General features: G+C 41.2%; 1 protein-coding gene across 2 annotated transcripts in view; it reads left to right on the plus strand.

Annotated features, from left to right (window-relative positions):
- Window positions 1–13,075, plus strand: part of LOC129695626 (thiosulfate sulfurtransferase/rhodanese-like domain-containing protein 2) — a 29,240-nt gene that overhangs the window by 3,836 nt on the left and 12,329 nt on the right. For both annotated transcript variants that reach the window (XM_055632747.1, XM_055632749.1), the window contains exons 2-4: window positions 396–724; window positions 4,389–4,497; window positions 9,269–9,391. In XM_055632747.1, the coding sequence (XP_055488722.1) occupies window positions 396–724; window positions 4,389–4,497; window positions 9,269–9,391 (561 nt within the window). The remainder of the gene's footprint in view (window positions 1–395; window positions 725–4,388; window positions 4,498–9,268; window positions 9,392–13,075) is intronic.

A 13,075-nucleotide genomic window follows, 5' to 3' on the forward strand; every position in this document is an offset into this window, starting at 1 on the left:
GGTGTTGGTCTTTGCAGCGTGAATTTTCATGATGCATATTTATTCACATGAAAGCAATTGCAGTAATCCATTACTGGAATACTTCTGCTGATGCAGAATACTTCTTGAAACCTGATACTTTTGATATTGAGTAAGCAACTCGAGGATTGTCCCAAATAGTAACTGTTTTTCTTCATTTAATTCCCAATAAAATAAATTAATATTTTTATAATTGCATAAATTATCTGACAAGTGAAAGATTATTCATTTTTATTTAAAAAATAATGAATAAAATAATCTTCTAACAACTGGAAAGCATGTTTTGTTCATTTCCTCATTTAGATATGATATTGCATTGTATATAATTCTATGTTTTTCCTTTCAGTAATATCCCTATGTTAACTTTTTTGTTTTAGGCATTTGCACTTTATATCAAATCAAGACAAGTCTCTAAAATCAGCAATCCAGAATTGGATGAGGAAAATATACATTGGGAATGCTGCGGACAGCAGTTTGATAAAGAAATGTGCATTCACAAACATGTGGGTAAAGAGCATATGTCTGAGGTCCTGCAACAAACTGAAGCAATTTTCAAGTTGTTAGGACAAAATAAATCCAAGCTTACAAGAAAGCAAGATTTCACAGAAAACACAATTTTATTGTCACAACACACTAAAACAAAGGAAGAATTTGACATGTCTACATGGATACCTGATACAAGCCACATTAATTTTGATCTAGCATGGTAAGTACATTATATTTGCTATATTTTATTTACTGAAATGAAATAATCATGGAAACTTCATCGTCCCTAACTTCTGATTTTCAGATTTCCTTTTTTAGGAAAGCCAGTGTTTTTATACTTTGAAAACAAAGCTGCTGTAAAATTATCTTAATAAGTTAAAAAGATTGAATCAAAATTTCAAACTATTCAAAATTTCGAACTATTTTTTTTTAATTGAATCCTTGCTGGAAATGTGTTTATTTTCCTTATATGTGAAATCCACACATTGAAACTAAACCTATGTTTTCTTATTTAGAATTTAAATGGTGCTGTCCAAATTCTTTTAAAATTAGCATTAAAGAATTTGAGCCACAACAGTTTAAGTGAATTTAAAAAGTACACACATGATAGATTAAGTAAATTTGTAAATATGCAGAGCTGAAAATAGAAAATGGCCACCTTCACTTTATCGTGACAGTTAGAATTGCAGCAAAGTGGGGAACAGGCCCTTCGGCCCATCGAGTCCACACTTATTAGCAATCCCCGCACATTAACACTATCCTACACACACTAGGGACAATTTACATTTATACCAAGCCAATTAATCTACAAAACTGTACGTCTTTGGGGTGTGGGAGGAAACTGAAGATCTCGGAGAAAACACACGCGGTCATGGGGGAGAATGTACGAACTCCGTACAGACAGCACCCGCAGTCAGGATCGAACCAGGGTCTCTGGCGCTGTAAGGCAGCAATTCTACTGCTCTGCCGCTCTGGTTTTGGTCTTTCATTTTAATTTGGAAATACAATGTAGAAAAAGGTCCTTCAGCCCACGGAACCCAAGCCGACCAGTGATTACCTGTACACTAGTTCTATCCTACACTCTAGGGACAATTTACAGAAGCCATTTAACCTATAAACTTGAATGTCTTTGGGATGTGGGAGGAAACCAAAGAAAACTTGCATGGTCACGGGAGAATATATAAACTCCATCCGACAACACACGTAATCAGGATTGAACCAGGTATCTGGCCCTATCGGGCAGCAACTTTAATGCTGCGCCATTGTGCTGCCCATTTAAGTTGAATGACCTTTTATTAGAGCTGAAAAAAGTTCACAGGTTATAATGCAGGAAAGATTAAATAGCCAAAGGAACAATACAATGAGAAAGAGGTTGCAATGGGACAAGTCAAGAAACTGAACCAGCCAGCTGAATATGTGAGTGAGAGCAGCAATATAACCTTTTGATACAGTTGAACTTAATGTCAGGGCCGGCCTTAAGCCGATTGGACTGATTGCTCCCAATTGGGCCCTGCACCTAAGGGGGGCCCCGCGCTAGAGTAATTCAAAGCTCCTCTCTAGGATCTTTGGAGTAATCTACTCTCGGCTCGGGTAGATCTACTATGGGTGGAGAGGGAGTAGAGGGGTGGAGGGGGAAGAAAGGGGTAGATTCGGGGAGGGGGATGTGAGGGGGAATGGAGAAGGGTGAGAGGGGGAGGTCCCTCACGGTCCCAGGGCAGTGCTCCCTCCCCTCCAGTCACCGTGCTTCACGCACACAGCCCGGCTCCACCCCTCTCCCCGGGGAGACGCGGTGAACAATAGAGGGAGGGCCGGACCGGGGTTTGGAGCAATGTTTACAAAACTCGGCCTCAGCTCACATGCGTTCGCCCAGACCCCGGCATCCGCTCCCGCTGCTGGCCCTCTCCCTCCCTTCTGTTCCTCCCTTCTATTCCCTCCCCTCCCTTCCTCTCCCCTCTTTTCCCTTCCCCCCCCTCCCTCCTCTTCTCTCTCCTTTTCCTCACTCTTTTCCCTTCTCCCCTCCCTTCTCTCCTTCCTTCCTTCTTTCTCTCTTACCTCACTCCTCTCCTCCTTCATCCTCTTTTCCCTCCCCTCCCTCCCTTCTCTCCTACACACACACACACACACACACACTCACACACACACTACACACTCACACACACACACACACACACACACACACACACACACACACACACTAACACACACACACACACACTAAGTTAGGATGGGGTAGAAGCCCAAAATTTAATGCCTGGACTGGTTTTCCGCCAATAGTTATTGGGTTGCCAGGATCTAGTTAATTAAATTACTTTTTTTTTCATTTCAGTCGCTAAAACAAGTGGTATTGTAACTATGTACTTTTCAGAGATGATCTACACATTTTGTTTGTTACTTGTAGGCTTACAGGTATGCAATTTTATATTAAAATGTAGCTTAGATCTTTTTGGTCCATTAACTCGCAGGCACTTTTTAAGCGCACATTTTGATTACTTTCCATGCTACCATAGAGATATAAAGTCTATAATAGACTTTACTTGTATTTCTATGATTCTACAGACCTTGGTTGGGAACCTGGGGCTCACCAAAATTATTCCCAATTGGGCGCCGCACCTCCTAAGGCTGGCACTGCTTGATGTAGTATGAAAAATTGATCAGCGTGCATTATAACCCCATTGATTCTCACAGACAACTTGATTACATTTCCTCCTACTCTGCTTTCTTGAAGGACTTCCTCAATTCCATTGGTTTTACTAGCACCTTTGAATGCTATCATGCCACTTGCTGTACCACTGCATCTATTATTCCACAACTGATTATTCCATGCCTGCCACGTGTGTGACTGGGCGCTCAGTAATGGCTGTTTCATTTCCCTCACTTCCCCAGCCTTACCTTCTGCAAACCATGGTTCGACCCTCTTGTCTTTGCCTTTAGCCATTCAAGCACTCACATTGAACGGGTTACTCTGTTCCCTTGTTACTTGCTTTAGCCTGATGTTGCCACCAAACACTTCCATCCTTTCCTTTTTCAGCTAGGAAAGAAGTAAAATGAACACAGAAAACACTGGAAAGTCAATGAGTGAGGCATCATCTGTGGAAAGAGAAACCATTAATGTTTCAGCTCCTTAACTCTTCGCCAGAACGGAGTGTTCCCTCTGTGACACCCTCATGCAGTTCTTTGCCGTCTCCAGTACCCTTTTGCACTTTCCATTGCACCTTTCTCTACAGTCACAGGAGATGCACACATGCATTTTTACTTCTGTCCTTTCCAACATTCAAGACCTCAAATCCTTTTTTATACTGTAAAGCAGCAATTTTCTTGTACTTGTACATGCATTTCCAATTTGATAGTGTATTCTTTGCTCATGCTGCAATTGCTTCTGACACTGATGTAGTCTTATTAATAGAGTATTAATGTGGTAACTACTTTCAGTCCCTTAATATGATCCATGTCTCTTTAATTTTTCTGTCTCGTTCGCACTTAATTCTCGGCTTCTTATGCGATTCCAGAAATGTGCAAGAATAATTTAAAGGATAGCAATGTGTTTTCTTTATATCTTTGTGGATTTAACAAGGAGTTCAACCTATATTTTCACTTGCAGTCCTCTGAATCTTCCTGTTTCTTTACTTGACTCTTTTTTGTAATCATTTAATCCTTTCTACCATGGTCAATTTCTGTTCTTTCCTCACTTCCCCATGATACCAATTTCTATTTTGTATCTCCAATATTTTCTAGTTGTGATGAAAGGTCATCACCTTCAAATGTTTAACTTGTAGCTCTCCATAGCTATTGCCTGACCTGAATATTCTCTTGAATTTCTGTTTTCTTTTTCTCATAATACCATTTTGGTGGCTGGATTTAGAAAGTCTTATTGTGCTTATTCCTAGTACAACAGGTGAAGTGCTGTTGTATTATTCCTATTGTGACATAGAGGAGCCCCAGGTGATCTGCACGTGGCAAAAAGCCCTGTGTCATCAGCTGCATTTAACTGGCAAGGTAAGAGAGGACTATCTTCTATACCCAACCTGTCTGATGTTACCATGTGAATTATGATCTTGTATGGAAAATCAGAAGGAAGGCTGGTTTAAAAAAAAAACTAAGTCTGGGATCGAGGATAGAATGGTAAATTGGATCGAAAATTGACTGCAAAATTGGAAGCAACGGGTAATGTTTAGTAGGTATTTTAATGCCTGGAGGTGACTTGGGCACTGGGTTTCATTGCATGTAGTACTTTGTACCTTGTTTGTGAAAGTTGTGATGATTAAGAAGTTTGTAGATGATAGAAAAGTTTGACATGTGGTTTATCAACAAGTAAAACTTTAGACTGCAGGAAGATGTAGGTTGCCCGGTGGTTTAGACCGAAAAATGGCAAATGGGATTTCCTCTGCATGCTCTGGTCTCCTCCCACATCCCAAAGATATGCAGGTTGGTAGGTGAATCTTGTGTCAAACATTTCAGTCATCTATAAATGTTACTTTCTTTATAGCTCCCCGTGTTAGGGACAAAGTACTAAATGTCGTGGAACCCTGTTAACAGCTGTAAATTACCCCCAGCATGTGGTGAGCAGCAGAGTATGGTGGAAAAGTTATTGGGAATGTGTGGAGAGGAAAATGTGTAGGATTACAGTAAAAATGGGTGATTGAAAGGGTTTTGGGACAAACTAAATTGGCTATAGTGTTTAGTTATAGTGTATAGAAGGAGTTTCTTCCCAGAAGCCATTAGGACTGTAAACTCCTATCTCACCAGGGTCTAACTTTACTGTACCACTCTACAGTTTTTTTTTAAATTGCTGTTTTTTTTCCCTTTTTCCTTCAGCCCACAATATTTAATATGTAAAAGAATATGTGATTCTGTTCCATTCTGTTTGTAGTTTGGTTTGTTGTTTTTTTCGCACAGTGTCCGCGAGCATTGCCACTTTTCATTTCACTGCACATTTCGTATGTGTATGTGACGAATAAACTTGACTTAACTTGACTTCCTTCTGTATCTCTCTATGACTAAATGTGAGAGGGTGCATTTGGGAAGCTGTGACGCCACAAGGAAATACGCAATAAATGGGAATACACAATAAATGGGAATATATTGAGTGATGTCAGGAACAGGGGGATCTTGAATTATATGCATACAAATCTTAAAAGGTGACAGGGTTGTTCAGTACAGTGGTTGAAACAGCACATGGATTACTTCATTGATGAGGCACTGAATATATGTGCAGGGAGGTTATGCTGGACTATGCACTATCTATATTATAATATTACTAAAACTCTCATCTTGTTTGTTTCTTTCGCTGTCTGGGAGTATGTTGTCCTGAAATTACGTCAAAATGGCACACGATAGCGCTACAATTTTTTGGACCACCTTACTCACCATTGTCCTGTGGTGTACTGTTGCAAGATTCATTCAGATTGTTGGTACATTTTAAAGTTATTCACATTTTAAACTTTAGAAAAAAGGACTTTGACAAAAATTGATTTTCTGCACTGGCAGTTAGCAGCGTATGATGTCACAATGGGAAGCCCGTTACAATGTTAACAACGCACAGGACTCCCAGTGCAATGAGAGATTTGTTATATTGTAAGGAGAGGGAGGGAGGGGAGGAGGAGAGGGCGAGGTTTGTTGTTTAATGTTATTTAAACATTGTGTTTAATGGGGGAGTGGGATACGGGGGAGGTAAGGAGTGGGGGAGCAGGGAGATAGAGGGAGAGGGTAGGGAAGGGGCTATGGGTGAGTGGTGGACTATTGCGTTGGGGGAACGGGTTGCGTTTGGGGAACAGGTGAGTGGTGGAATATTGCATTGGGAGAACGGGATCCACTTGATCTAGTATCCAGTTAAAAATGATACTCTAAATTACATGCCACAGCATGAGATACTTTTAGTTTATTATTGTCATGTGTACTGAGGTACAGTAAAAATCTTTTTTGTTGTGTGCTATGCAGTCAGTGGAAAGACTATACACGATTACAATCAAGCCACCCGCAGTGTACAGATAGAGGATGAAAAGAACAATGCTTTGTGCAAGATAAAGTCCAATTAATGATAGTCTGAGGGTCCGAATGAGGTAGATGGTAGGTGAGGACCGCTCTCTAGTTGGTGATAGGATGGTTCAGTTGCCTGAGAATGGCTGGGAAGAAACTTTCCCTGAATCTGGAGGTATGCATTTACACACTTCTGTGCCTCTTTCCTGGTGGGAGAGAGGGGAAGAGGGTGTGATCGGGGTGAAACGTGTCCTCGATTATGCTGGCGGCCTTGCCGAGGCAGAGTGAAGTGTAGACGCAGTCTGTGGAAGGGAGATTGGTTTACATGATGGTCTGGGCTACGTCCACAATTCCCTACAATTTATTACAGCCTTGGATGAAGCTGTTCCCAAACCATGCTGTGATGCTTCCTGATAAAATACTTTATGATGCATCTGTAGAAATTGGTGAGAGTTGTTGGGGCCAAACTTCCTAAGTCTTCTAAGGCAGTGGTGAGTGACATTGTGCTACTTTCTTGGCCATTGCTTTGATATGTCTGGTCTAGAACAAATTGCTAGTGATATTTACTCCTAGCAACCTAAAGCTTCCAACCATCTCTACTTCAGCGCCATCAATGTATATCGTGGTATGTGCACCGCTTCGCTTCCTGAAGTCGATCACAATCTTCTTTGTCTTGCTGACTTTGGGAAAAGTTTTTGTCTTGGCGCCAGGTTACGAGGTTCTCGATCTCCTTTCGGTATTATGTATCGTCATTATTTGATATCCAGCTGAATACGATGGTGCCATCTGCAAATTTGTAAATTGATTTGGAATTGTACTTGGCCGCACAATCATGGGTGTGTGTATAAGGAGTAAAGAAGGGGGCTGAGACACATCCTTGCAGGGCACCTGTGTTGAGGATTATAGTAGAGGATATTTGTCACTTATTTTCGCCGATTGGTGTCTGTTGGTTTGAAAGTCGAGGATCCAGTCGTAGAGGTGAGTGCTGAATCCCAAGTTCCATGAGTTTATAGATGAGGTTGGATGGGATAATGGTACTGAAAGCAGAGCTGTAGTTACATGAATAGAAGTCTGATGTGGTGTCTCTCTTATCCAGGTGTTCCAGGAAAACTAAGTACAGATACCATAATACAGGAAAGATGGGAATGCATCAGTGGTTGCAAGGTAGATTTATGTAAGTATTGCAGGGTCTGGAATATTATGGTTTTGAGGAAAGATTAGATAAACTAGGGTTGTTTACATTTGAGCAAAGCAAGCTAACGCAAGGTTGAAGTGTACAAAAGGTTGGAAGAGTGAGAAGCAAAGATCTATTTTCCTGAGCAAATAAATTAAAAAATCAGTGTGTTCAGATTACAATAATTGCTTAAAGGATTAAAGGGTCAATAAGGTGCAGGTGCTTGTAAACCATTACCTGTCAATGTGGTGGAGGCAGAAAAGTTATTGTATTGAACATAATTTCCATGTGTACTTGAAGGGTTATAATCTGCAAGGTTTTGACTTTTTGCAGAAAGGTGGGATTAGATTGGGTTGCTCTTTTCTGACCAGCATTGATATAACGAGCCAATTGCTGGACTTCCCGAGTCAAATTCTCCATGATTCTTTGATTAAATAATGTTTCACAGTATCTGGGCTTTTAGGATTGTTAACCCTAACCCCAATTCAGACAAATCTGACATTGAAGTTGGAGTTGCAAACTTTCAGAAACAAACTGAAAGATTGCCTGTTCAAGTTACACAGCTGGTAAAGCAGCTGCCTCAAAAGGCCAGGGACCTGGGTTTGATCCTGACCTTGGGTGGAAATAAAGATACAAGCTTGGAAGGTAAAATGTCTGAATTAGACTTGTAACAGAGAGACTGTGCATACAAATAGTTAATCAGAATTGCTAACAAATTGTATGACTGCATTGGCAGGAAGAACCATCACAACATGATTAATATTGCAATATTGTATCCAATCAAACGATAAGGTGCTATCTTTCAAGCTTCTTTTGAGAAAGCTAAAAGAATTTAGCATAGTAAGTGGAGAATGTGTTATGTTACTGTGGTAAAAGATTGGCCATGATCTTGTTGAATGATGGAATAGGTCCAAGGAAACAAATGTCCTTTCGTACTTTCATTTCTTATGCCGTCAGCCGCCTACACTTTTTAACCAATGTTCAACTGACTAACTATTTGTCTCAAGTCAATAAAGATAGTTTACCGAACAAGTTCTTTATACATTTTCTTTTGTGCTACAACAACAGGAAGGTGTATGCTAATTTCAGGCTTTATGTAGAAAGAGAAATGGAAAATTATTCTCTAAATTAATAAATACGAGAAATAAAAAATTGAACTGAGTTTTCAATTTTGTAACTAATGCTGCTATAAACTGATAAATCTTTAAAGGTATTCCAAACAGTTGGTTTATAGGCAATATATTTTATTTAATGTAAAAGTAACTCTGGAATAGTATTAGAAAATTTGAGGTCCATTTGAGCAAACGATCTTTCAGTTTGTCTCTGAAAGTTGAAAAGTTCAACATTACTGCATTGAAATGTCAACCCAAGAACTCTGAGAATGGAACAGACTGACACTGACAATCAATTAAAGGATTAATTATTTTATCCATAGACATGACTTGGTAGCTAATTGTACTGAAACACATATTTGTTTAGCAGATTTCTATGAGTATTAATACACTGCTGGTTCTGTCCTAAATTTGGTCAAAGTTCACTTGTCACTCTTACAGAAGGTTAACCACTAGTTTATACTGAGTATAAAATGAGTCATTAAACCATCAACTTTTCTTTTAGGTGCGTCTCTCCAAAGAGGGAATTAATGGAACAGTTGGTGGATGCAAAATGGCAACTGAGCTGTATATTCAAACTATGCTTTCCCATCCACTCTTTCAAAATATGTCCATGGAGGACTTTAAGGTAAATGAGAAACTGGGTCTCCCCTACGTTAAAAAATAATCCATTGTAAATTTAACAAACATTTCATTTTAACCATAGTTATGGAAATATTGTTTAAAAAATGTTTTTCACATATCCTTATGTAATCTCGTGCAACAGCTTGTGACATCTTATTTTCAAATATTTTTAGTAGTATAATTAAACTCTCGTTATGACATCAAAGAAGCACAAGTTGAGAGTTTAGTATATAGCTGTGCTGGTCTTCACTATCTGTACCTAAAGGAACAGCTTCCCATGATTTGTCCAGACTCATCGTTTAATATATTAATATAAAATCTCTATTTCTAAACTAAATAATACCAGAAATGGTCAAAAAGTGCTGCAGTAACTCAGCAGGTCAGGCAGCATCTCTGGAGAACATGGATAGGTGACGTTTTGGGCCGAGACCCTTCTTCAAACAATGCCAGTCTCTTTCATTGTATCTTATATTAAAGACGAGGAGTCTGGACAGATCATTAGGAAGCTGTTTCATAAATATCTTTGTTCTGCCTCTAAACACTAAATAATTACCAGGACCCCTGGTCAAAAATGCCGTTTCTGCAGCCAACATCAGCAAATCAGGCCAGCATCTCTGGAGATTTTACATGGATAGGTGACGTTTTGGGGCCAAGACCCTTCTCTCCAAACAATGCCCCCCCGTCTCTTCAAAGTCAAAGCCCCCGTATGGCTTCAAAGTTAAGAAAATATGTCTTGCACACCGGGTCTGGTGTTAGATATAGTTTTTTTTCCCGCGCTCCAAGCCGCGCGGGGCAGTGAGGTTAGGCCCCGCTCTGATTTTATATTAATATATTAAAAGACGAGGAGTCAGGACAGATCACTAGGAAGCTGTTTCATTAGGTAGATATGTTGATTTGTTCTGCCCCTTCTCTGTTGTGCAACCTTGCAATTATTGTCCGTTTTATTCCATGTTTTTCAACTTTGGTGATCGCACCTTATCAAAGGCCTTTATGCTTAGGCTTGACAGCGTTACTCTCATCAGTTCCATTCCATACCTCATCGAAAATTTATTTCATGTTGCTTAAACATAATTTACATTGAACAAATCTATGCTGGCTTGCTTTAAGTAATCCATTTTACTTTGTGTAACTGCTGATCCCGTTTGGGATCAATGTTTCACAAACCTTTCACATAGCCCAGTCACTTTAATCAAAGCAGTTCCTTACTGCCTTTTTTGAAAAGGGAGACATTATCGCCATTCTTCAGTGCTGTAGCAGTTCTTTGGCACCACACCATGTTCAAAGATAGCAAAAAAAATGTTTGACGTCTCCACATTTTCTTATGCAGCTCTCACTGAATTTTATGACTGAAAACAGAAACTGCTCATTGCTTTTACCCCAAAATGGTTAAGGGTGAGAAATAAGCTCTATAGTTTTTTTTAAATGGACAATTGGAATTAAAGTGCATATCAGATATGAACTAATGGAATGGCAAAGAAAACTCAAGTAATCAAGAACCTTAATATACTCAAAGATTCAGTGAGTGCTTTTAGATCGTCATTACCGTATTTCCTGGCAATGAACACGAACCTCCACCCCCATTTTGAGTTGCTGATTTTTGGGGGAGGGGGGGGGAGGCTGGCGGGACATACAATTTTTTACGCTCAAAACGAATAAATAAAAAAATAAAAAATAAGGAGAGTAACCATTCAATTTGCCCAAGGCTTCTAGATCTCCTCCATTCTGAATGACTGAATGAGTGGGGGGCAGAGGGTGACGGCAGGTGGAAAGATGATGGGAAAAACGGGAGCACACAAGTTGAATCAGTTGTGATCTTATTGAATGACAATACTAGTTCAAGGGACCAATTGGGGGTAGAGTTCCTTTCACAGCGTGTGGGGAGTCTGGCCCAGGTCAGCACGGGCAGGACCGTTGAGAAGGAGGGGGTCGGGGATCATGCCAGCAACTCGCTCACCGTTGCCGCGGGGTTCTGGGCGAAGAGCCACCGCATTGTGGCCGGGGAGGGAAGTAGCTTGGGTGGCTGCGAGCGGCCGCCACCTGAGCGCCTTCTGCCACCATCTCAGCGCCGTGATCAAGGGACTATTTGAGGTTACTCGCGTTGACACAGGAGTAAGCTCTACCGCCCGCTGTCCAGTTATCCATCGCCCGCTGACCTGCTCCGCTCTATGATCTTTGCTCTTGAGCTGGTCCCCACACTGTCCAGTCTAAATTGAAAGACACGGACTGGGCAGTGAATGCTATCCAGTGTCACCCAGCGCAGCAAGTGAGGCCATTTTGGTGTGCTGGCCTTTATAAATCAGAGCATTGAGTATAGAAGTTGGGATGTAATGTTAAAATTGTACAAGGCATTGGTGAGGCCAATTCTGGAGTATGGTGTACAATTTTGGTCGCCTAATTATGGGAAGGATGTCAACAAAATAGAGAGAGTACAGAGGAGATTTACTAGAATGTTGCCTGTGTTTCAGCAACTAAGTTACAGAGAAAGGTTGAACAAGTTAGGGCTTTATTCTTTGGAGCGCAGAAGGTTAAGGGGGGACTTGATCTCTGTCTTTAAAATGATGAGAGGGATAGACAGAGTTGACGTGGATAAGCTTTTCCCACTGAGAGTAGGGAAGATTCAAACAAGGGGACATGACTTGAGAATTAAGGGACAGAAGTTTAGGGGAAACATAAGAGGGAACTTCTTTACTCGGAGAGTGGTGGCTGTGTGGAATGAGCTTCCAGTGAAGGTGGTGGAGGCAGGTTCGTTTTTATAATTTAAAAATAAATTGGATAGTTATATGGATGGGAAAGGAATGGAGGGTTATGGTCTGAGTGCAGGTATATGGGACTAGGGGAGAATACGTGTTCGGCACGGACTAGAAGGGTCGAGATGGCCTGTTTCCGTGCTGTAATTGTTATATGGTTATGGTCCTGTTCCCGGCGACGGTCGGAATTTAAGGATTTGCGGGAAGCGGCTGACATGAGCGAGGCCGACAAGCGGCAGGAGAGAGGTGTTCAGACGGAGAGCACTGCCAGAGGTGAACAGGCCAGCAGAAAGCACTGTGGTGGCGGCAGCCCGCAGCCACCCGAGCTACTTCCCTGCCCGGCCACAATGTGATGGCTCCATGCCCGGAGCGCCGCGGCAGCAGTGAGTGAGTGAGTTGCTGGCATGATCCCCGACCCCCTCCGTCTCAATGCTCCTACCCATGCTGACCCGGGCCAGACTCCCCACAGTAATGTGAAAGGAACTCTTTCTCCTCTCTCCTCCATCCCCCCCCCCCCCCCCCCCCCCCCCCCCCCCTTTCCTGTATTGGGGTCTTGGCTATCCCTCAATACAGCAACATAGTTCTTGATGTTGCTGTACTGAGGGATAGCCAAGTCGATCTTGGCTAATAACCTAACCTTCGGCCAAGACGCAGGTAAATTTTCGTGCCTTATTTTTGGGTAAAAGGTTGCGTCTCCATTGCCGGGAAATATGGTAATTGAAATGGATAACATGCTAAGGAACTAAGGTATTATGCTACGGAACTTTATGCACATTTCTTTCAACTCTCTTTTTTTTTTAAACTTATCAATAAATTACAGATGCTTCTGTTATAGACAATATAGACATTAAAATTACCTTGAAACCTTGAAATTTGCCCCAGCCGCATGCCCAGTTTTCTGTCAAACTGAAGCATACAGATACCTTATTCTAAGGCAAACT

The sequence above is a fragment of the Leucoraja erinacea genome, chromosome 3 (assembly GCF_028641065.1).
Source record: "Leucoraja erinacea ecotype New England chromosome 3, Leri_hhj_1, whole genome shotgun sequence".
NCBI classification, from domain to species: Eukaryota; Metazoa; Chordata; class Chondrichthyes; order Rajiformes; family Rajidae; genus Leucoraja; species Leucoraja erinaceus.